The following is a 24,990-nucleotide window of genomic DNA, read 5'->3' as shown; positions in this document are numbered from 1 at the left end:
TGCCTTCGCTTATTTGCTGTTTTTCCTTTCTCCCAAGCTGCCCGGAAGAAGGCTCTCTTGCTTTATGGTGAAGAGTGGTCAACTCTGTGCAGGTGAGTGATTGTAGCGGCGCGAACTGAACTACCTCTGTTTGCATTAGTACTGTGATGAATCTCTAGGTGTATGGCGCTCGGTCTGATTTTTATAAGAAGTGTTTCAACAAAATGGGTGCTGCTTCTTAGGCCTGTTTAAGTCGCTTCAGCTGGATGGGGTTGATAAAAGTGGCCGCTCGGAGTGGTGGCGTAACGGCCTCGGTATTTATTAAGCCCTCCATTGTGGGCCGCTCAGTTTATAGGAGGAGGCGTCCCAGCTCTGCATGTGGCTGATTTCTTTAAGGCATCCAGACTCTTAAACCGCAAGTAAGCAATTAATTCTAAAATCGTAGCTAGTGGTCCTTTTACTTTAGCATCTGGTACTTTAAAACGTATATCTGTGAAACTGAAGTCCTGCATTCTGTTGCATGGTGATGTATAGGGAGTGATTGTCTAAATTGTTTAATATTTACGTGAGCAGGTGATGGTTTGTTTCAAACCCGGACCTTCGGGTGTTATCCGGGGATGTGAAATAGCTGATTGTCCAATAAACGCCCTTTCCAAAATGTGGGAATTGAGTGGGGCTTGGAAAGCTGCTGGTGCATCGGGTGTGAACTGCACGGCTGAACTGTCAATGGACGATCATTATGAGCCTAATGTTAAAGACCTCTCCGCAGTGAGGTTGTCTTTTTGCCATGTTTTAACTGTAGTAAAGTACCGCCGACATTTCACAGTTTATTTAATCGTGTTCAAATTACCAACTGACTGATGCATTCTTTGTGTTCATTGTGTAAAGTTGACTGGACAAGTTGTTACAAGCTGTGGTTAACAGCTGTTTACATGCTGACCCGAGATTTGTACAGTTGTGCACTTAAGTTTACTAGTAGACATGGCATAATAGCACAATCATTAAACAAACTGCAGTAGTGAATGAAAAAATCAATTCACATAAACCACCCTAGGGTGTGCATAAGAAATGTAATGATTTGCCTAATGAGTCAGAAGTACATACAAATTAAGTAATTCAAGAAATTATGAAAATTTGTGCTTCAGTTTAATCATTTAAAGTGTAAATAAATATTCTCGAATGTCACAGAAATTTTCTATTCGTCACCCACAAATAGGTTAGATCCCTGGTAAAGGACATCATATTTGTAATCACTGTCTTTGAAATAGACTCAAATAATATCCCACATGCTTATATTTGAAATTTGTCAGTTTTAACCTTCTGGGAATGGTTGTAGAGGGCTAGAACCACCGGTGAAGAATACGATATCAAAAGTAATATCTTATTCGTGATGGGACACCTTGAAATAGTATACAATTTCACTCCATATGCCTATATTGCTGATCCTGATTTTTTTCAAAGTTTTGTGAAAAGGAGTAACTTTGACCTCTCGTGTCTCATTTAGGGGTGAATCCATGGGGTTGATTGATGTGGCATCCTCATCTTCAAACCCTTCTGATAATTTTTGCTGTGAACACCTATTGGTCTAGTCGTCTTCATAAGAACTTATTTTCCTGCACAATATCTAAAAATGACTGTTTTTATGATAGTCTCCAAGGCCAAAAATCAGGAGAACCCCAAAAAGCTTGTTCCTTTGCATAACTAGATATCAAGATGAGTTGAATAGTATATGGGGGGGTTTTCTCGTAGCGGGGAATCAGGAGGCACTGGACAAAAAAAAAGAAAACTCATTATTTTAATGCATTCATACGAAATTCTTATAAACGCAATAATAATGTTTTCCTTTTCTAACGTCTGCATACCCTTAATTCCAGTGCTTGAAGTGGAACCAAAATACTGGTGTACTCTTAATATTATAATACTATGGCATTCAGTCAAAGGGACAAACGGTTGTGGGGCTGTTTGTGTTCCCCGTGAGGCTTCCAGTGCTGAATGTTGAAATTGGAAGAGGTGCCCACTTAAAACACTGCTTAGTCCTTGATATCATTTATTGCCCCCTTTCTAAGGTTGTAAAGCTGCCCATTCTTCTTGTCAAAAATCCTCCAGTTCCTGCAAATTCTATGGTTGTCTTGCGTGAACTGCAAGTTTGAAATCTTTCCCAAGTGCCCAAATGATGCAGAGGTCAGGGGACTCTGACAGCCACTCTACAGCCTTTACTGTTTTCTGTTGGTAGCCCACTGAAAAATTGACTTGGCCCTCTGTTTCAGGTCATTGTAATGTTGAATGGTACTGAGGTGCCCATGGGTAGCTTCCAGGCTGATGAATGCAAATTCCAATATTTTCTGATAACCTACCCCATTCATCTTGCGATTAGTTTTAAATAAGTTTTCTGTTTTCTTCTCTTCGTAGGCCTTGTTGACTTCTCTCCAAACACAGCATTTATGGTTGTGACAGTAGAGTTTAAATTTGGCCTTCTCACCCCAAATGATTTTCGTTCCAGAAGATTTGAGGTGCTTCTAGGTGCTCCTTGGAGTATTATATGCAGGCTTTTTTTTGACGACTTATTATTATTATTGTTACTAAGTCAGATTTTCCCATGAGGCCAAATTGTCTGTCAATCCATCCATCCATCCATCCATCTATCCATCCTGGAACAGCCACATAACTTCTGTGTTTCAGTTGAAGTTACTTGTGACAAAACAATGTTACTGGCAGTTGAGTCTGAAGTCTTTATTAGTGTACCTGACTCTGGTTTGAAATTAACAGAACCCCTAATTTTCCACTTCTTAATCAAAATTTGAACACTGCCTTTTAGTATCCTTTTCCTGGTTTCTTAAGTTGAAGTATTTTATTTTTTTTTTGTAGCTACTTTAACAGTTCTTTTACTTTCCCCACGATTCAGCAACCAGCAAAGTCAAAGCAGCCCTGATTAAAATACTTGAGGGTTTCTCAAGAGCTAAGAAACTTATTGACTATTTATGCACAGACACTAATTACAATCAAACAAGGCACAGGTGCAGATACTTATCCTTCATAGCCATCTCAGCACGAGTGTGTGTGTGTGTGTATGTGTATTATTCAGCCAATCATTGAAGGGTATATACACTTTTGATCAGGGCAATCTGTGTGATTTAAGTGATCATTATTATTACCAAAGGTTACGCACAGTACCATGATGATGATGATGATGATAAATTGTCTCACCTGACCACTATTAGTAAATAAAAGAATGGTGTTTTGGCTTGATTACGCATGATCTTCAAAAATGATGGTATGTAAACATATGAGCCAAAATCTTTTTTTTGGCATGCTTGAATAATTGAAATATCAGGTTTATTTATTTTTTTTTATAATAGAGATATCCTAATGCTTTATACTACTTTTACTCGTAACGCAAAGCACTTCTGTGTCATTCTGTTCCTCAGTAACTGTTAAGTTCTAGGCCTTCTTCTGTAATCTTATTTTCCAGTATCTTTTCTACGTTCTACATTTCTAAAGGCCTTGTTGTGCATCATAGGGTTTGTAAAGGCCAGCCAAGTATACATGTGAATGGAGCAGTGATTGAATTTCAGATTGAGATTGCGGTTATTACATCTATTATCTAAAAATCTAACATAATTTAACTTTAGGGAATACTCTAGATAACAGATTCAAATTGAATGGGACCCAGTGGTGACCAACTCTGGACAATGGCAAACGATGTGAAAAATGTACATGGATCTCAAATAACCAGTGTTGCATAATCCCACATGCCTGTTACCTGTTTGCATTATTGGAATGCGCAATATACATGCATTTTCTGCAAAAATTCTATTAATGCTTCCAAAAAAAAAAAAACTCTCTGGAAATCATGAACAGGAAAGGCACGTTCCTACAATACAGTATGTTTGAATTAAAGATTCACCTCTCTGCTTCATTAATTGGCCAAGAATCATGTCTTACTAAAGCTTGAATATCCTGCTTCACTTTCAAGCGAAAAAGCATTTTATTATTTCCACTTTATCCCATTATAGAATTATTTGAGAAATATAAACACATTGTATGTTTTGAAAGTGCAAAGTAAAATTTGGCAAAGATTTCTTACAAATTTGGTTGTCAGTGAGTGCCTTTGTAAATCAGTTGATACATGCCAGCTTTTTTTTACCCATTTAAATGTATTTGTAACTATTCGTTATTAAAGCAGGTTCCTTAGTTCCATCTTGATAATTCCACAGTCCTATAATGCAGTAATAGACCATGCCATGCTACAGTTATAATGTTGCATCGAGCTTCCGTACTTTAATTGCTTCTTACCCCGTCTTGCTTTATTTCCACCCACATTATTCAAACTTTACCTGTTTAAGTCATTTTAACTCAAACCCCCAGAACCCCTGCTTACAGTTCTAGAAACTAGCACCAGACAGAATTATTTCTTATGAAAACCAAGAGTGATAACTTACAAAGCCTTTCTGTGAGGAATTGTACCATTGTTACTTAGAAGAGGCTGATTTTTTTCCTGCTATACTACATAAGCTTAGTCTTAGCACTCAATTTTTTTTTTTAAATCACGTTATTTCAGAATTATCATTGCATTAATTTGCAACTATATTACTTCCTTTTAATGGTAACATTTCCCACACATGTGCTTTTCTCTTCTAGAGACAATTAGAAAAAATGGGGCCTGCACCAAATTAACATCATTCTGGACAAAAATTTTTAATTACCACTCAGACAGCCTTGGACTCACAATCCCTCCTAACCCATTAACAGCTGTGTTTGGGGTTCTTCCAGAGGGGCTTAAAGTGGAGAAAGACAAACAAATTGTGATTGCATTCACTACACTTTTGGCACACAGACTCATTCTGCTAAACTGGAAAAATCCAAACTCTCCTCTTTTAAGTCAGTGGGAAACTGATGTGTTATACTATTTAAAATTGGAAAAAATCAAATACTCAGAAGATCCGTACAGACTTTTTTCAAAACATGGCAGGAGCTAATCAGTAATATTTTAAAATAAGTTTATAAAACACAGAGAATTTATTAATTTAGGTATGTTTACAAGCCTTAAATTTTACACCGTTTGGCTTGCTCTCTCTCTCTCAGGGGTGGGGATCGATCTGTTCTTAACTCAATTGTTCTTTTTGTAAAAACTTGATTGCTTTGTATGGATTGTAACAAAATTAATAAAAAAAAAAAGAAAAAGATTCAGCCAGGATGTTGTGGCCAGTACACCAAAAGAAATCTATATGGAAAGTATCCATTTAGTTTATAGATAATAATTTGATATGTGGTCAAATTTGATTTCTAGCTTGGGCACGGTGTTGGTTTTTGTAATTTACTATTAGTAACTGTGTGTGACAGTGCTTAGTGATACACCATCATTCTGTCCAAGTCTAGGTCCAGGCATCCTTTTCATAAAAGTAACGGTCTCAAGCTTCAGGTTGTATACCGGCTAGTTGAGGGTGCTGCAACTGCACCCCATTAACCACAAACTGCTTATTTATTAAAGGTTGTGAGATGATGTTATGCTGCATATTGTGCAAAATATCACAGTAAAAATATAATATACTGATGTCAGAAATTCTCTATTTTATTGATATAGATCAAGTTGTCACTTTAATAGTTTACAGAGTTCCCTACAACAATACACTTTCATGGATGGATATTGTCAGTGTCAACATATAATAATATGTGCTAAGGTAGAAAAATATATACGCCATACATTAGTGTGTAACTGCAGCAACAAGACTGCTGATTGATTGACCACTGAAATGTGGTTTGTGCTTCGGTTAGTTCTGCTGCCCTCACACTTCCAGAAAGATGTATTTAAATTCCAACTTACTCACTATCTGTATGTAGTTTTCTGTGCTCTTTAATAAACTGGTGGCCAGTGCTGTTATTATGGGTTTGTGGGTTCTGGATTGTCCGCTGCATGTGTGCTTAAACTGTTTATATCCATCTTAGAAAACACATTGTGATACAAGCAGCAAACAATGGATATATTTGTGACATAAAGCAATTTTTTTAACTCTGCTATTTTTGTCTGGTGTAAATCTCTATATCATATAGCATATGTTCAGCTTTTAAACTCATTCTGTTTAGTGTTTTAAAAAACAGAGAGAAGTAAGGGCATATTGTATTCATTACAGTTTGAGCTGCTGTCATAAATTCAGATTACATTGTGTCTTATTGTTGGAGACATAGTGGTGTGTTGGTTACTGGTTATCATAGATCCAGTGTTCTGATTTATAGTGCTGTGTCCAATCACTGATTTTGTGCAGTTTAAATGGTTATTTGGATTTACTCCACAAACTCTGTTTTTCCTTCAATTTCCCAAAGACTTGCATGTTAGGTTATCTGGCAACTTTGTCATATACATGTTCCTGAAAATGAACTGGCACCCCATCCAGAATAGATTTCTGTCTTGTGCCCACCAGTACTGCCAGAATAGATTCTGATTACATGTAGTCTGTTATTGGATTAAGTGGGTTTGATTATAAGTGGCTATGTTGTATTTGTGTGTGTGTGTGTTTGTCGAGGAGTTGAACAGTTATCAAATGATAAATAATAGGAGAGGAGAGAATGCTCTAAGAAACTGCAAACTGTATGACTCTGTTATGTGTTCATATGATATGAATATACACCAGCACAGAGAGACTGAGAGCAGAACTCCAGAAAATATCATGGTTTGTATACATAATCTGTATTACAAAAAAGATGCACTATTGTCCCTTTTCGGCTAGTTTTTGGGGTGAATTGTTAACGGGTAAAGTAATATCTTCATTCTTGAAATGTATCTGTGCTGTAAGTGGGCTTCTGTGCACATATTAACAGATATTTCTATGATCACAGTCATTCATGTAAATGAGCACAGCAATATTTACTAGTATTTCTAAAATCATACAGCTAAAAAGAACCTTTTAGTCAGGTGGCTACGTACCGGCCAGTGATGATCGTAAACTGAAATCGTTTCTGTCATACTTCAATTTATGTGAGCCAAATGGTTTTGTTAACTATGCAAATGAATACATCTAATCCTGTCATAGTTTGATGTTATATTTTGTAGGGCATTTAGCCTGCTTCTATTTAGCATTAAAACTGAGTCTGGATTGAGCAGCTCGAGTATATTTAAATTTAGACACAAACAAACACAGTTTTTGTATACAAAACGGATCTATGAAGTCAGATGGTAACCAATTTTTTGTTCTTTTTAATGGTAGCCTAATGTTTTGAAAGGCTAGAAAAGTCCAATTTAAGCAAAATGTTCTTACTAATGAGATACAAATACTTTTTTTTTGTCTTTGATTTGAGACTTGTTCATACTTCAAACTGCAGATGTAATGTTTTCTCTTTATTTCAGCTAATCTTCTAGGTAGTAGTGCATTTGTGTAACTTTGATTAGTCAGCCTCATGTATGTTTTTGAAAATATTTTATTGAAGTGTCTGGTTTTCATATGTAATTCTGTCTTTTTTTCCTACCTTTCTCTTTCACAGTTGCCTGTCATTTGGGAGCTGTCATTGTAAAGATTCCATAAACTTGCCAGGTCACTTTTCTGTTACTGGTCTTCTCAGGGATTTGATAGCTGAATAAAGGCCTGGTACCATCATGCCAGACCGAGATAATACCTATCTAAACAACAGCAGCAGTAATGATGAAACTGGCACTAGCACCACAGATGACATATGTAGAGATTTCCTACGCAATGTTTGCAAGCGTGGAAAACGGTGTCGTTTCAGACATCCAGACTTCAATGAGGTGCCAGATATAGGTGTGCAGAAAAATGAGTTCATCTTTTGCCATGACTATCAAAACAAAGAGTGTGTCCGTGCCAACTGCAGGTTTGTCCATGGTACAAAAGAAGATGAGGATTACTACAAAAAGACAGGGGAGCTGCCCCTGAGACTCCGCGGTAAGGTGGCTGCTGGTCTAGGACTTTCACCTGCAGACTTGCCCCTCAGTCGAGGGGAGGTGCCTATTTGTCGAGACTTTTTGAAAGGAGAGTGCCAACGTGGGAATAAATGCAAGTTCCGGCATTTAAAAAAGGATTTTGACTATGATGTAATGCGAAGTGCTGTTCCTGGTTTAGGTGTGGTGGGGAATGTTGCATTAACAGACCGCACCCCTCGAGACCAGCCTGGTGTTCCTGGCGTTTCTGGAGTTGTTGGTGTTCGACGTTTTGATCGGGGCATTCCTTATGAACCTATGATGGAGGGTGTGTATGAAGCAGGATATGAAGATTTTGACTCAGGGTTACAAATGAAGAGGCGTCGCATGGATGGTATGCGTTTTGGAGAGGGCTTTGATTATGGGATTCAGGCGTCCCCACGTCCTGTAGACTATCGAATGTTAGAAGAGGAGAATGCTCTGCTGCGGAAGAGGGTGGAAGACCTTAAGAAACAGGTAAAATGCAGTTTGTCTAAGGAAATCTTTAATCCTTTTCTGTTTTTTACTATAATCTTTGTATACCAGCTTACCCAAATTAAAATGCATGTTTTTAAGCTGTAAACTGAAAATGAAGAATATGCTGACCCTGGAAATGAAAAAAGTGATGTACAAAGATAAGATCTCAATCTAAACCAAAAAAAATCCATAATATCGTGTAATGTGTTTGGGCAGTGTGACTCTAATTTGAGGTGATTTAAATAGGTCAGGTCAGGTTGGGGAGCATGCACTGGTACAGCACGTTGCCACACCCACCACATGACAAAACCGCTCAGGATCCTGGTTAGCACCCCACCCCCCCCCAGGCAGACATGTGGTTAAGTTACACCCTCCAAAAATGACCCTCTATCTGCCACAGCTAGGTGTTACATGGGCGTCCTATTGGCCTGGTCCAGCCACTCGGGTTCTCAATGATGAGGATCTTGCAAGTCAGATCACACTCAAGGAATCGGGCCATATGGCTGTAGTGCCGTAACTAATTGCTCATTCAGCACAAAGTCAACTCAGTGGTACCAAAGGATTCTACAAAGAGACACAGTACTGAAGGAGTCCAGTTTTTGTCACAGGTCACTGGATAGCATCCATGTCTCGCAAGCATACAGCAAGACAAGAAGCACCAAGAATCTAAAGACTTGGACCTTTGTACTTTTGCATAGATATTAGGAGCACCACACACCCATTTCCATCGAACTTATAGCCCGATCCCTCCCACCCCCCTGAACCTTTTCTCTCCCAATCCGTCTACTGAATTCTTAGGAAGAGTCACCAGAGACATGAATGTCACTGCCGAGGTAAGTAAACCTCTCAACGTGGTCACTACTCTCTCGACAGACAGACACAGAGCTGAGGCTGTGCCCAAGAGGTCATTAAAGCCCTGGATCTTAGTTTTATTCTGGATACTCACAAGTCCAGACACTCGGATTCCTCACTCAGTCTCTCGAGAGCTCCGATCAGAGCCTCCATTGACTCCACGCAGATCACAGCATTGTCAGCAAAGTCAAGATACGTGAATCTTTCTTCACCAATAGATGCACCACAGCTGCTGAACCCCACAGTCTTGCCCAACACCAGCATTGATCAGAGTAAGAGCAGAACACACCCCTGACAAACCCCAGTTTCAACTGGGAAAAATGCAGAGATTCTGCCTCCACTCTGTACAGCACTCACAGTACCAGTGTACAGGCCAGCCATGATATCCAGCAAAGTCTCAGGATGTCCCACAGGACACTTTGATCAACTGAGTCAAACGCTTTGTGAAAATCGACAAAGGCTGCAACGTGCTTCAGTTTAAGAAGTGCGTAGTGATTAACAACTGGGTCAGGGAACACTTAACACAAAGCATTTAATGTTCTACATTACCTTATGACGAGGTTTGAGAAAATCTAGTAAATTAAAATTTGATTTTAGAATAAAGTTTAGTTTAGGACATTCTACTTTAATTACAAAATAAACTATGAGAATAAAGTGGAAATGTTAAGAATAAAGTCAACTTTTCAACTTTAATTTTGACATAGTTTTTTTTTTTTTTCTTCCCTGTGTCCGTATTTTTTTTTTTCCTTCACCGTGGCCCTAATAAGCTTCCGTAGGGCTATACCACAAATAGCATTATAAATGCAAGTTTCAGTTTATAATTTATGTATATAGCTTAGCTTGAAGCAAGGGCCATATTAATGCAATTTGCCTAAATGATGGTTCAGTTGGTAAAGATGTCATCACCAAGTTGCACTTGTTTTATTTTATTTTTATTTAGTGAATACTGTGTAATGAAATCTTTAAGTAGTAATATTATTACTGGAAGTTGCACTATTATTTATTTTATTGTTATTTTTTATTAGTTTAATGATGGGAAAGTTGTTTAAAAAGTCACTTTAACGTGTCAGTGGACAGAAATTGTTAACATTAACAGAAAGTGTAATTGGTTTACAAAAAATATTTACTATTTATTCCTTTTCAAAGACCTGTTCAGTACAATATAACTTTTGAATAGCGCCTCTGGATATTTTACTAAGTCTAAATGCCTCTTTGAATGGTTTAAAATATGTTGTCAAAATTATAGTTTAAGTTGTTTGCAAAATTTGTTCAATAAAAAGGTTCTATATTTTAACTGCAACTGTCATGCAATGCAATTCCCTCTCTTCATTAGTGCCACTCCCTTGAAAACTATCACTTTATGGGGCCATGCAAACCTGCATTAATACTTGTGTGCACATTAAAATGTTTTTTTGTACGATGTACAATTCTCATGACAGTGGAATAGGTTATTCTTAGCCAGTCTAATGCAGTAATTGCAGTGGAAAATGTGGTTAATATCCACTCATGCATGGGGAAAAAAATACCGTTGAATACCGTGAAACCGGGATAATTTTGAAAAATACAGTGATACAGAATTTTGGTTGTACCGCCCAGCACTAGGATGCAATATAGTGCACAGTGAAGACAATTAAATTAACTGACAAGTCAAAACTGTAGGACAGGTAAACCAAGAGAGACCATTTTAGGTAGATAATTCCATACTAACTTGTATAAATTAATAGGAAGAAGAGATGGGTCTTCAGCCTTGATTTAACCAACCCCAATACATAATTAATATATATATATATCGTGCTATTTAGAGAAACTTTGGCAGAAGATGCAAACCTTTGTTGCCTGGCAGTTTGACACAGAGCAAGCAGAAACACTGGCAATTTTAGGGTGATGTTGCCCACTACTCTGTAAGTTATTAGCAGAGTTTATGAATGGCTATTTTTTTGACTAGAAGCTATTTATAGCTCAGCCATTTGAGTAGAGATTTCACTACTGTGTTTTGTCCATGGTTGCAACTCTAGTGGTTGTATTTTAAGTTTGTTTTAGTTTAACAATACATCTTAGTAGGAAGATCATTGAAGAAAGAAAATTACAGTAATCCATGGAAGACATTATAAAGTTGGGAAACAATGTCAATTTCTGCTTGCTTCATTGGTGGTGATTTTTGCAAACTGGTTCCATTCTTTGAAACTCCCCATTCAGTGCTCTCCAGTCTCTTTATCTCTATATAATTCATGTGCTAGCTGCAGAAGCATTTTAACTCACTGAGTGAGTTGGCTATATGTCTGCTATGTGTCAGCATTCAAGGCATCCAGCCATCCATCTGCAGATTCACAAATACCACTGGGAATTTACATATTAGCTTTGAAGACTGTTTTCAAAGTGACATGTTTGACAGAGCAATGGAGACAAAGCCAAACATGGGCTATAGTGGGGCTAAATCAGAGGATGAGTGGTGCAGTTTACCCAAAGAATACTCCTTTGTAATTTCTGAGAATTGTTGGTATCAACTGGGTGTTCATCCCGATGTTTCCGAAAATACTGCACAAAACCTCTCTGGAATCTAAATAAACCTTGAGTGCAGTTGTGAACTGGAGGCTTAGACATCATATAAATAATTACAAATGACTGTGTGCTAAATGCATTTTTAGGAGTCTGATCCTAAGCAATGTCTTTAAAAAAGTGTACATTTTATTTCTTGTATTTACAACAGCCTCCAGAAAAATTGAGAAGCAATGTTGATATGACACTTTTTGTAGGTTTTCATGCCAAAATGAAGAGAAACATTTGCAACAGTGTTGATCAAAAAAGGGCACTTTTCAGAATGCTGCATCTCTGCAAGCAATATTTTATTATGTTGCCTAAAATTCTATCGCAGAGTTCATTATGGCGAGTGCATGAAAGATAAGCCAACAGTTGTAATTCTCAGTAACACAGATAACCATTAATTACACTTTAATTCAGGTCTGTGCCCATTAGAATGAGCCAGAGGAGAACAGACCATTCAGGCCAACAAAGCTTGCCCGTACTTATCCACTTAATTCTTCCAAAATAACATCAAGTCTAGTTCTGAATGTCCCTAAAGTCCTACTGTTTACCACTGTACTTGATAACTTATTCAAAGTGTCTATGTTTCTCTGTATGAAGAAAACTTCCATAAGTTTGTGCAAAATTTACCCTTAACAAGTAACAACTCTGTCCCGGTGTTCTTGATGAACACATTTTAAAGGAAGTCTCCATCCATTGTTCTAATTCCCTTCATAATTTTAAACACTTCAATCATGTCGCCTCTTAATCTCCTTTTGCTTAAACCGAAAAGGCTTGCCTCTTTTAGTGTTTCCTCATGTTCAATTCATCCCCTGTAGCCCTGCAATGAGCCTAGTTGCTCTTTTCAGGTCTTATATTGCACTGCTATGTCCTTTTTGTGGCCGGGACTCAAACTGCACGCAAGTGACTTCTAACCAGTGCTTTGATAAGTTTCAGCGTAACCTCGGTGGGCTTGTACTCTACACATCAGGGTGCTATATAACCGAACATTCTGTTAGCCTTTTTAATGGCTTCTGAACACTGTCTGGAGGTTGATAGTGTTGATTTCACTATGACTCCTAAATTCTTCTCATAAGATGTACTATACTTTCGATTTTCAGACCTCCCATTGTATATTAAAATCTATTAAACATCTACCTTTAAAACTTTACATTTACCGACATTAAATTCCATCTGCCACAAATCTTTATGCTGTCCAAGTCCCTTTGTGATGATTCAGTGGATATGAGATTCTCTGCCAATCTACCTACCTTAGTATCATCTGCAAATTTTACCAACTTTACCAACCAGACTATTTTAGATAGACCATTGCATTTTTCCGCCAAAAGAAAAGACTGTGATTAAAACTGTGGGCAGTGAATATTTTAAAAGTATGATCAACACTTAGAGTAACAGATACATCCTCCACTCCTGCAGTTATTTTTCTGAAGGTGGCTTGCTTTTACTTCATTTCAAATTGAAATGCATCTGAAAGAAGTATTGGTTTATGCAACACAATTCACTTGCGGTTAAGTAGAACTATGGAAGCATGCGTGAGTATAATGTTTCAGTATATGGACAAGGCATTTGCACTGAAAGCAGATGTTTTTATGCAAAATTCATTCAGGCAGCTTGCCCTGATCCTTGTCACTTTTCAATTATGAAGGCTTACTGGACCTAAACTGTTTATCGGGGTTCAGCCTGGCTGCTGGTGGCTTTCACTTGTTAATTTTCATGATAACAGAATTCTCTAGAAAATTTTCATTGGTCAAGTCATCATTCAGATAGAACCTTTGTTATGGCATATGCCAAAATAAATACCAAACTTTCCGAAACTTTCTTGTGCCTCAGCTGCAGGAAAAGTGGGGGGTGTCTTTGGGTGTGTATATACAAGCAGAAGTTAATAAGATGATGAGCCTGATATACATGGTGCTAAACAGAACTGTACACACGCAGATTTATTAAACAGTAGGAAAAACTGTAGATGGCAGTGCAGCTGTAACTTTCAGTACAATTACACATAAACCAGCAGGTGGGTATAGTATAGGGCATGTAAAAAATCTCGTCTCTTGTTGTGGGTTTCCACTTTGAAAAACGAGTATGCGGTGCAAGTGCTGCCCGTGATTCCAAAAATTGCTCTGCCTACCTGTTTGTCTCGTCTGACAGTAGCTGAAAAGTAGCATCAGGAGAGAGCAGCCTGAAGTAGTCCAGCGGCTGGTAATCTGTCGTGACCATCAGCAAGCCATGCTGTCTTGTGAAGTCCGGTAGCCAGTGTGGCTCCCACAGATCCATGTCTGGGTATTCCTCCCACACAAACCTTGCCGTAGGTGCGTCAGCTGCGCGAATGCGCTCAGCTGGCAGACGATCAGTTGGGGCAGCATTGGCTGGTGTCCGATCGGCTGATGCCGGGTCCTCCTCACTGTCTTGCTTGATCTCCTGATCACTGTCAACAAAATCAGATTCTGAAAAATCAGAGCCCGACTCAGCAATAATATGCAAAACATCATCTGCTGAGTATTTTCTTTTCTGCATTCGCTTCGCTCCCTCATGAGATGTCGATGCCATCTTGCCTTTGTTTACATTTGGTTACATTTCGTAACTCGGGTACACGCAAGGATGAGATGCCAAGTCAATGAGTCTAAAATTCCTCCAAGCAGAGAGGGAATGCTTGTGACGTAACAGTAAGTTTTGTCATTAATTAACAGCTGATTGTCACCCTCTACCCCTGAATGTCGACTTCATTCACTTCATGATATTCCTGCTCTCTGAACATTTAGAATGCAAAGATAAATACTTGATATGATTTTCATGATGAAATGCATTAGAGCATGTATTAAACATGCACGGTGGTGTGGCGGTAGTGCTGCTTCCTCACAGTAAGGGGTCCCCAGGTGTATGTTCAGTGTAGAGAACTTTATGGCAGGTGTGACGAGGCTCCAAAAAACTGGATGTATGAATGGGTATCGCACTAGTTTAACTTAAGTATTGTGTAAATGTTGGGTTTGTGATCTGGTGGTCGGAGACGTGAACACAGAATTCAATGGATGTTCTTCTGAGCAGGCTTTCTTTATTACATGCGCGCTGTCTCTGTCTGACATACCAAACCCCCAGTTCCTATCCTTTCAATTTTCTTTCTCCACGTAACCAATCACCACACGATAAACGTCTTTGTGAAATTAAAACTAGTTATAAATTTAGACAATGCAGTGTTCATAACTTCAAAACAATATTGGTTATACATGTTTAATTATGCCATCCATTCAGGATTGCACCCATCCCAGCAAGCATTGTGTGCGAGGCAGGAGCAAAGCCTGAACAGGGCACCAGCACATCGCAGGGTGAATACGAGCAACACATACACACTAGCAGGGTCAATATAGTATAACAAAACCCCACATCCTACATGACTTAGAAAGGAAACTGAAGGACGCCGAGTAAACCCACCAGAAAAAAATGCAGATTCAAAGCAGGGAACACCTGGGACACCTTGCTGTGAGGCAGCAATGCAACGTCCACGCCACCTTGCCCCGACATGATTAATACCTGCTTTAATGCATTTCACCATGAAAATGATACCAAGTATTTATCTTAGCATTCTGAATGTTCAGGGAACAGGAATATCATGAAATTAATGTATTGTGTGTGGCGAGCACTGCCTGCGCCTCCTCTTAGTGCCAGAGGAAGTCAGTTTAAGAAGAACGTACTGATTAAAATGGCTCGGGGAATATTTAACACAAAGCATTTAATGTGCTACATAACTTATGATTGGGTTTGAGAAAATCTAGTAAATTAAATATTAATTTTAAGATGTTTAGTTTATGATGTTCTACTTTAATAATAAATTACGAGAATAAAGTCAACATGTCGATTTTAATCTCGACATAAACGGTGAGAATGTCGAAAATAAGCTCAACATGTCGTCACACTATTACACAGTACCCAGTTACATTACACAGTATTGAAAAAAAATAAAACAAGTACATCTTGGCTTGCATTATTATCCAGTAGTATAGAAACAGTATTCACACATTTGAACATAATGGTCCACATCCGACCTTTTAAAACCAAAGTATCTCCAGACAACAGACACGGCTCAATTTTTCGGCAAAAGTTCTTCTGTGTCATCATGTTCAACTTTATCGTCTGCAACAGCTTTAGTTTCTCTGTCTATTTTCACCGTTCAATACCCCCACTAACGCATGTACTCTGTTGCATGCACGTTTAGCAGTGCAGCAGTGAAAAAGGTCCCCCCATAAATAGTTTCCCTGCGGCGCCATGTTCCAAAAGTTTAGGCTATTTAAACTGGTGTTGCAGTATAAGAAAAATCCATATCATATTAAAAATAAATGGTTTTTGGTATGAACCGGTGTACTGCCCAGCACTGCAGAAGTGAAAAGTAATTTGATCTGGTCGATAATCCAGTGGTTTGTACATGACTCGTTAGCTGGCATGTTGTCAGGTTGAATGGGCTAACTTTTTAATAGTGTTATAGTTAAAACCAGGGAATATTGAAGAGTTTCTACAAATTGTTACAGTGCAGGTCATTTTGACATTAGGCAAAGAGCCCTTAAAAAGACACAATTTCCTGAAATACAAGAACTGAGAATCCTGTGCTGGTTATTTTATAGAAATCCACTAGATGGTGACATACCCTTTCTGTTAAGGTTTTGCTTTTTGCATTACTTCACAACAATAACCATTGTGATTATTTTGAGAAGATTTCACTGTATAATGTGTCACTGTTTAGCACTGGAATAACACCAACAATGCTGTTTATTTCTAAACAATATAACACTCCATCAAGTAAATTTAGGAGAGTGAGAAGACCAGACTCAGTAGATAATGAGTGTGCTAAATACCTAAAAGGAAGTATTTTTAAATATAGTAGATGTTTTTTTAGGTCATTTTTACACCTGATCGGACTCTATTGCAGTCAGATCATTGAGATGTGCTGCGTTCACTGCTGCTGAGCTGAGGATTATTGTATCTGTCTGTGTGTCTGTCTGCCTCCTGAAAATCTGCTGTAGTTTCTTAATGTTAAAAAAGAATTACAGTAGTCCAGATGAGAAGGGACTCCAGCATTTAACACTGAGAAGTTGTGTCAGGCTCTGGAGCTGTTAGTGATGGCAGAAACACTGCTAGAGGTGTGTGTGCGTGTGACTGAAACGTCAGTATAGTCTTATTATGGAAGGGGTTGGCTGGGGAGTGTGCACTGCAAGTGACTTCGCATCCCTGGGAATCCAGAAGTGCGCGACTTTAGAGAATAGACGGATAATTCTTCAGAGACAATAGTAACAAGGAACATAGTTTACTTTAAAGAGTTGAAATGTGTTTTCAGAAGATTCCTTATTGTTTGTTTAGCCAAATTCAAGAACAAAGGAAATATGCACTGCAGCTTAGAAAATGTTTAGCTTTTTAGCCCACAGAAGATTAATGCTAAAATATCAAGAATGAAAACTTTAAATTCTTGCAATAAACCTTCTCATTCATGCCTTGAGAAACGACTGGACTTGGAAGATTGTTGTGGTTGCTCTATTAATTCGAATTATACAGCCTCCCACCGAAATCCAAGCAGGAACTTGATGAACATTCAGGTATACAATGAAAATCTTCTAATACCCTTTTTGCGTTAAAATCAATATTAAAGCGGATCATTCAGTGTGAAGAAAACTGAGTCTGGCGATTTCTAAACGCATGCTGCTTGTGCTAAAAACTTGATTATTTATGCCAGAGGGTGGCTGACTTGGTCTGGGAGTGCTGTAGTGGCTGAAGGGTTTTTACAACATAGTTTCCTAATGAAAAGTCAGTTATTCCTGATGGAGCACTTGGTGCTCGAGCAATGTTTTTAATACTTGATTTTAGTTACTTGTTAAGATTCCCTACCCCTTTTTAGGGTATTTTTTTTTCCTTTTTCCCCCAGGGCTGAGTATTTTTCCAAAACACTCAATTTTCTAAAAAAACACACAAAGCAATGGTTTCACACGTAAAGCAAAATAAAACAAATGTCACTCTGTTTTACCGTGTTCCCCAAAAATAAGACAGGGTCTTACGTTAATTTTTGCTCCAAAAGGTGTACTAGGGTTTATTTTCAGGGGATATATTTATTCATGTACAACAATATACATTTATCCAAATACAGTCATGTCATCTTCATCTGTAATATTGTCATAACTCTCCACACTCAAACCATGAATTGCAGCCTGAATTTTTTGCTACACTTTTAGGATCCTCCGGGATCGATGTGCGAACTTTGATGTTTGATGAATGATTCGATGAGGTGAAGCAAAATGCAGACATACAAATGCATTCGTGGTGCTTTGACATTCAAGCGTTGCATATTCCATATCATAATGACACAGTACATTTTAAAAGTCTCACGTACCATCTTCTGTGCCATGGTTTTTTTTTTTTTTTGGCACCTTTACAGTACCATCGGAATGTTTGGCAGTGTATTTGAGCCACAAAGAAAATTTTTATTTTGTGACTAAAGTGGAAATTTCAGCTTGAAACTCAAAATGTCCCCTTTAATCCCATAGTTTATCATTAAAGTAGACTGCCGTAAACGTCATGTTAAAACCGACCCAGCTGCACTTCTGGGGCTTTCTCCCGACCTGACAGCAGAGGCAAGCAGCATTGCCACACAGAACACATTAAATTTATGATATTCCAGCTCTCTTAGATTTATACTTGATATCAGTTTCATAATGAAATGGATTAAAAAATATGTATGTTACATTTTACAGATAAATCGTTAGCTTTGTTTAAATAATGAATACTGTTAATAATTGCACATATGTGGGTGGCACTGTGGCAGAGCGGTAGCGCTCCTGTCTCGCAGGGAGTCAAGTTCCTTGTGATCCCTGCCTGCAGTTTGCATGTTTTCCTGGTGGGTTTCCACAGTGTGCTCAGATTTCCATGCAAAGACATGAAGGTTTGAGGATTTGGTGAAACTACAATGACACCAGTGTATTGTGTGTGATTGTGTTTGCCTTGCGATGAGCTGATGCCCCATCCAGAGATTTTCTTTCTGTTTTGCGCCGATGCTGCTGGAATAGCCACATCCCCGAATTGATGAATGTAATCATTAAACATTGTTTTCAGAGATATTGTGGCAAGGCGTCCTCGGAATTTAATGGATGTTTCGGGCACACATGTCACATTGCGTGAAGTATAAACCTGGCCTTAGGTGCCTTACTTTTCAGCTGACGATCTTGACTAGGGCTTAATTTTGGGGTAGGGCTTATATTACATAGCAGCCTGAAAATCATGCTAGGTCTTATTTTCGGGGAAACGTGGTATTTTCCATGAGCCTCCGCAGTTTGTAAATTCACATGCTTATTATGCACTTATTACAAACCTATACCTGTTTGTCTTATCACTCATAACCTGAAAGGCGCTTTTTAGAAACAAATCAGCTACTTGTCTTTTGCTTTTGATTTTCAGATTGCTGCATCAAAATCAAAGTTCGACAACTCAGAGTCTGATTCTGCAATAATGAGCAAAAAGTAAAAAATAATTTAATAATGCACACAGACTATTTTGCTTTGCACATTGGCTTCTCTGTCTTGCCCGACGTCGATGCCATCCTAGACGTTGTTAACTTTACTCTCTTTACACACACGCAGGGGTTCGTCATCAAGTCAACGAGTCTAACAGTCCTCCTAGCAAAGAGGGTCTACCTATAATGTAACAGTGAGTTTTGTCAGCTTTTACAGCTGATTATCGCCCTCTGCCCCTGGATGAAGTCAATATCCGCCCTTAATCCCTCGTGTCAACAAAAGTCGATATCCACCCTGAAAGAGTTAATAACACTAAGAAATAGACAACAAAGGAGTTTCCGTCAAACTTGTTTTTATTTACATCTGTCTATTCAATGTGAACTTATCTGGCTTAGTGAAGGACTGAGAACTACTCATCCATATCAGGCTACACATCATTTAGATGGTATACTTGATAAGGAAAAAAATCTATGATATAAGAATGACCTAATGTGGCACAATTAAAACACTAAAGCCATTAAATAAATAAGTTCTGTTATTAACAAGGATTGGTTTCTAATTAAGCAATTAGATTGAAACAGAAACTTGCAGTCTGTAGTCCGGAGAAGAGCTGATGTTGATATGTCCAATCACAGATTGAGTTATTCTTACAGATCATTTACCTTGACATGTTGCTCAAGTGTCTTCTCGAACTGGCTTACACATTATGACTTCAAAAAAAAAAAAAAATTGGTTAAACAGTTGAAAATGGCCAAAAAGATTGAAATACCTTTGATTGTGAAACTTGAAGCTACAGTCCTATGAAAAAGTTTGGGAACCCCTCTTAGCCTGCATAATAGGGTACTCTACTTTCAACAAAAAAGATAACAGTGGTATGTATTTCATTTCCTAGGAACATCTGAGTACTGGGGTGTTTTCCAAACAAAGATTTTTAGTGAAGCAGTATTTAGTTGTATGAAATTAAATCAAATGTGAAAAACTGGCTGTGCAAAAATTTGGGTCCCCTTGTAATTTTGCTGATTTGAATGCATGTAACTGCTCAATACTGATTACTTGAAACACCAAATTGGTTGGATTAGTTCATTAAGCCTTGAACTTCATAGACAGGTGTGTCCAATCATGAGAAAAGGTATTTAAGGTGGTCAATTGCAAGTTGTGCTTCCCTTTGACTCTCCTCTGAAGAGTGACAGCATCGGATTCTCAAAGCAACTCCCAAAAGATCAGAAAACAAAGATTGTTCAGTATCATGGTTTAGGGGAAGGCTACAAAAAGCTATCTCGGGTTTAAACTGTCGGTTTCAACTGTAAAGAACGTAATCAGGAAATGGAAGGCCACAGGCACAGTTGCTGTTAAACCAAAGTCTGGCAGGCCAAGAAAAATACGGGAGCGTCATATGCGCAGGATTGTGAGAATGGTTACAAACAACCCACAGATCACCTCCAAAGACCTGCAAGAACATCTTGCTGCAGATGGTGTATCTGTACATCGTTCTACAATTCAGCGCAATTTGCACAAAGAACATCTGTATGGCAGGGTGATGAGAAAGACGCCCTTTCTGCACTCACAACACAAATAGAGTCGCTTGTTGTATGCAAATGCTCATTTAGACAAGCCAGATTCATTTTGGAACAAAGTGCTTTGGACTGATGAGACAAAAAATTATTTGGTCATAACAAAAAGCGCTTTGCATGGCGGAAGAAGAACACCGCGTTCCAAGAAAAACACCTGCTACCTACTGCCAAATTTGGTGGAGGTTCCATCATGGGCTGTGTGGCTAGTTCAGGGACTGGGGCCCTTGTTGAAGTCGAGGGTCGGATGAATTCAACCCAATATCAACAAATTCTTCAGGATAATTTTCAAGCATCAGTCACAAAGTTTGTAGTTATGCAGGTGTTGGATATTCCAACAAGACAATGGCCCAAAACACAGTTCGAAATCCACAAAGCCATTCATGCAGAGGGAGAAGTACAATGAATATCATCAAAAATCTATGGGATGATTTGAAGCAGGCTGTCCATGCTTGGCAACCATCAAATGCAACTGAACTGGAGAGATTTTTAATGGAAGAATGGTCAAAAATACCTCCATCCGGAATCCAGACACTCATCAAAGGCTAAAGGAGGTGTCTAGAGGCTGTTATATTTGCAAAAGGAGGCTCAACTAAGTATTGATGAAATATCTCTGTTGGGGTGCCCAAATTTATGCACCTGTCTAATTTTGTTATGATGCATATTGCATATTTTCTGTTAATCCAATACACTTAATATCACTGCTGAAATACTACTGTTTCCATAAGGCATGTCATATGTTAAAAGGAAGTTGCAACTTTGAAAGCTCAGCAAATGATAAACAAAAATCCAAAGAATTAAGAGGGGTTCCCAAACTTTTTCATATGACTATAAATTGTAAATAAACACCTTTATTAAACAGAAACATTACTAGAGTTTGTTTTGATGACTATTGTTGCTATCAAATTAATTATGTCAAGGTTAATGTATTTTTTTTTTATGCCCTTGCCAATCAGTGTGTTCATATTGTGAAAATTCACCTTATGGATAATGGGGGTTTTCAGTAGGAAATTAGTTTTACAAAGAGGGAGATCACCTGTAAACTGTCAGCAGCATTAATTGCTTTCCTTCCAAAATGTCTGGTTTGCCTAGTAATTGTTGTTTTGTTTCTTGGACAGGTCTCCAATCTGATTGCCACCAATGAGGTCCTGCTTGAGCAGAATGCACAGTTCCGAAGCCAGGCCAAAGTTATGACTCTTTCTTCCACACCTGCCCCTTCAGAGCAGACGCTACCCACTGCCGTAGGTACAGTAAACACATACAACCACAGCATCGCACAGACGCATACCACACTTAGCAGCCAAGCCCTCCAGCCCAGACCAGTAAGCCAGCAGGATCTAGTGGCTCCAGCAGGGGGCCAGGCGGCTCCTCCCACTAATGCTGCCCCACCCAGTGCCCCACCCCCACACTTAAATCCAGAGATTACTCCACTATCGGCTGCCTTGGCTCAAACCATTGCACAAGGCATGGCACCACCTGTGTCAATGGCTCCAGTTGCTGTTTCTGTGGCTCCTGTGGCAGTGTCTATGGCCCAGCCTCTCCCAGGGATTACCATGAGCCATGCGACCACTCCAATGGTCTCGTACCCAATTGCCTCCCAGAGCATGCGAATTACCCCAATGCCTCACTGACCTTTTATTCTCAGATTATGAGCTGTAGCCATAATAAGCAAGACTCGGGGGTGGGGATAGGTTTACCTAGGAATATTTTACAGTTTAGTTTGTGGCTCAAGAAAAACAAAAGCAGAATTCCAGGGTTTACAAATAGCAGGAGGCAGCAAGATCTATAAAGGGCGCAAAGATGCACTGACTAAGCACACCACATTTTGTGGCAGTCATGTCCCCACAGTGAAATAAGCAGCAGGACTGAACACTTAAAGGCATTGGCTGTACTTCAGTAAGCCACAAATGATGGTGTCCAACTTTGTGGCTGTAATAGAGCTCAGTGTAAGAGGTGGAGGCATCAGACCAAAGGTCATCTACCATCAGGATGTAGGGCCTCAGTGACAGACTCGGTAAACCTGGAGGGCAAAGCCAGTTAGGAATAGTGAGGAGCTGCCGGCTGAGTCATATCTAAATTATATCCCAAGAAGTTCTGACCTCGACAAAACCTGGAGTGAAGAGAGGTTAACATCGTGGTTAAATGGTCATGTTTTAACTCGAGATAAAGCACTCAGGAGTTTTGCAGATGCCTCGGATTGGAGCCTTTAACTAAGAGGGATTGCCTGCTGGCAGAGTAGCATGCAGGCCGGCCCTTCAGCTCTTGCCCTATTAACATTTCCTACTTGTGCTCCATGCTCTTGTACTGCAAGCTGCTTCCATTCATCAGGATTTCTCCCCCTCAGAACTTTCTTGCTGTTCATCACCGATATTCTGTTGGCAATGAGATGATCGCACTGCTACCTGTGCTGCAGGATTTTGTTTTAAACCTTCCAACCAACAGGATTACGGTGGTGGGACTGATTACAGTTAAAATATACTGATCTTGGAATTTTGTAATTTATTTTTGTTAGATATTTTTAGTGAGTCAGACTCTTGAACTAAGCACACATTGCAAGCATCGAGGAAACTGCCTGAAAAGACTGAAGTGACGAGAGGGTCAAGATGGGGGTAGACGGTGGGTGCAGTGATGTGTGGTTCCTGTCTTTCTCTTTGTAAATAGTAAAACGCTTTTTATTCTGGTTGTCTGTCTACTTTTATGTGTGGTTGTACTCCGTACTAAAATATCTGGAAGGTATGCTGACAAGTGTCAAATGGACATTAATACAATGGTGGATTACATTGGAGCAGGTAGAGCAATTCATTAGAGATTGTATGTGTCAGTTATAGTTTAGATTTGTTTTGTCTTTTTTTTTTTTTTTTTTACCTGTTAAACTCAAATTCATTTCATGTATTCATTATTTTAATTATTCTGCATATATGCTCCAGTAATTAAAGTGCAGTGTAATACAAGGTTTTTTTTTTTTGGAAATTTTATTACATAAATTCTGACTACGTGTAGCATTGAACTCATCCAAGCATTCTTCAGCTAGGCAGTGTTTGGTAAAAGTAGTAACTGGATGTTTTATAATCCATGGTAAAAAGTTATAATCCATTTTGGAAAACACAAACTGTAACATGAGAGAATGGAGATATCAACTTGTTATAAAATGAAGTTAAAATAAAAGGGAAGCCCTTAAACCAAAAGATTCGTAGAAATCTTTGTGAAAGCCACCATTGTAATCCTGCATAACATAACCTTTTTTTCTTTAAATAAATTAGTTTTTAATCAAATAGACATAGACTTGTGCTTTTTTCCTGTTACTACATTATCAAGAATCTTTAATAATCAGGTGTATTTTAACATTTCAGTCAATGTACAGTGGATATTGAAAAGATTTACCCTCTGTGATAATATTTACCTTTTGTTGCTTTACGAACTTAAATGTAAACACACAAAAAATATTTCAGCTTTATTTACTCAATACATCCTATAACATCCAACTCAATCATATGATAGCAACAGTTTGGAAAAATCGTAATAAATAAAAAACAAGAATCAGTGAACGGAAACGACATCCGCGATGGAACAGCCATCAATCTTTCATTCTGCAGCCCCTGGTTCGGTGGGTAGTTACTATCACCAGAGCCCCTAAGTTGTCTCCATGCACATGCTAGTTATAACCACAAACTCGGATAAAGATAAAGAGAGACGTGACACTGGTTTAAACATTTTGTGCAGCAACCTCTGGGACTGCACTCTTTTCATTGCAGTATTTCCAAAAGGTCATCTAAATCTTAATGATAGAAGACAAAGAAGGTAAAACAGTTCTACAAGATTCTAAACCTACAAAAGATAGTCAAGTCCCAGAAAAAAATGTATAAAGCCTTAGGAAAATGTATAACGTTACAACATTGTATCAGTCATGTATGATTGGCCAATGAGAAGTGAGAGGAAGAACTGAAATAAACATGGCAGTGAAGAAGAGAGCTTCATCATCCTGGACTTTCTTCTTTTAGATTTTTCACTACAAAATAATATACAAACTGCTAAGATAGGTGATGGGGTGAGGATGTGCCCACTAATGTTTTGTAGTATTTACAACAAAGTTTTAAAGGCTGCATGTCCTTCCTGATAGCGGTGATCATATTCTAGTTCCAGATTACAGGTGTTGGCGTTGTTGAAAGCTCGAGTTTCTTTTTTATGTACCCTT

At 38.6% G+C, this 24,990-nt stretch overlaps 1 protein-coding gene across 2 annotated transcripts; it reads left to right on the top strand.

The window, feature by feature from the left end:
* On the top strand, positions 1-23,478 carry zc3h10 (zinc finger CCCH-type containing 10). 2 transcript variants are annotated; one of them, XM_039747281.1, is made up of 3 exons: positions 1-92; positions 7,453-8,359; positions 21,917-23,478. In XM_039747281.1, exons 2-3 carry the CDS (start codon positions 7,565-7,567, stop codon positions 22,427-22,429), a joined length of 1,308 nt encoding a protein of 435 aa, XP_039603215.1. In that variant the 5' UTR covers positions 1-92; positions 7,453-7,564; the 3' UTR covers positions 22,430-23,478. The 2 variants fall into 2 exon arrangements, with proteins under 2 accessions (XP_039603215.1, XP_039603216.1); XM_039747282.1 differs by lacking the exon at positions 1-92 and adding an exon at positions 146-398.
* Positions 23,479-24,990: the final 1,512 nt, after the last annotated feature.

Source organism: Polypterus senegalus, chromosome 3, assembly GCF_016835505.1.
Source record: "Polypterus senegalus isolate Bchr_013 chromosome 3, ASM1683550v1, whole genome shotgun sequence".
In the NCBI taxonomy this organism is placed as follows: Eukaryota; Metazoa; Chordata; class Cladistia; order Polypteriformes; family Polypteridae; genus Polypterus; species Polypterus senegalus.
The sequence above is the reverse complement of the archived record's forward strand: the minus strand, read 5'-3'. Positions and strand labels throughout refer to the sequence as shown.

What these genes read in the sequence shown, in the direction of transcription:
- zc3h10 (XM_039747281.1), top strand. Translation starts at nt 7,565, where the DNA reads ATGCCAGACCGAGATAATACCTATCTAAACAACAGCAGCAGTAATGAT. An exon ending in TGGAAGACCTTAAGAAACAG is followed by an intron (nt 8,360 to 21,916) that starts GTAAAATGCAGT and finishes TTTCTTGGACAG; the next exon opens with GTCTCCAATCTGATTGCCAC.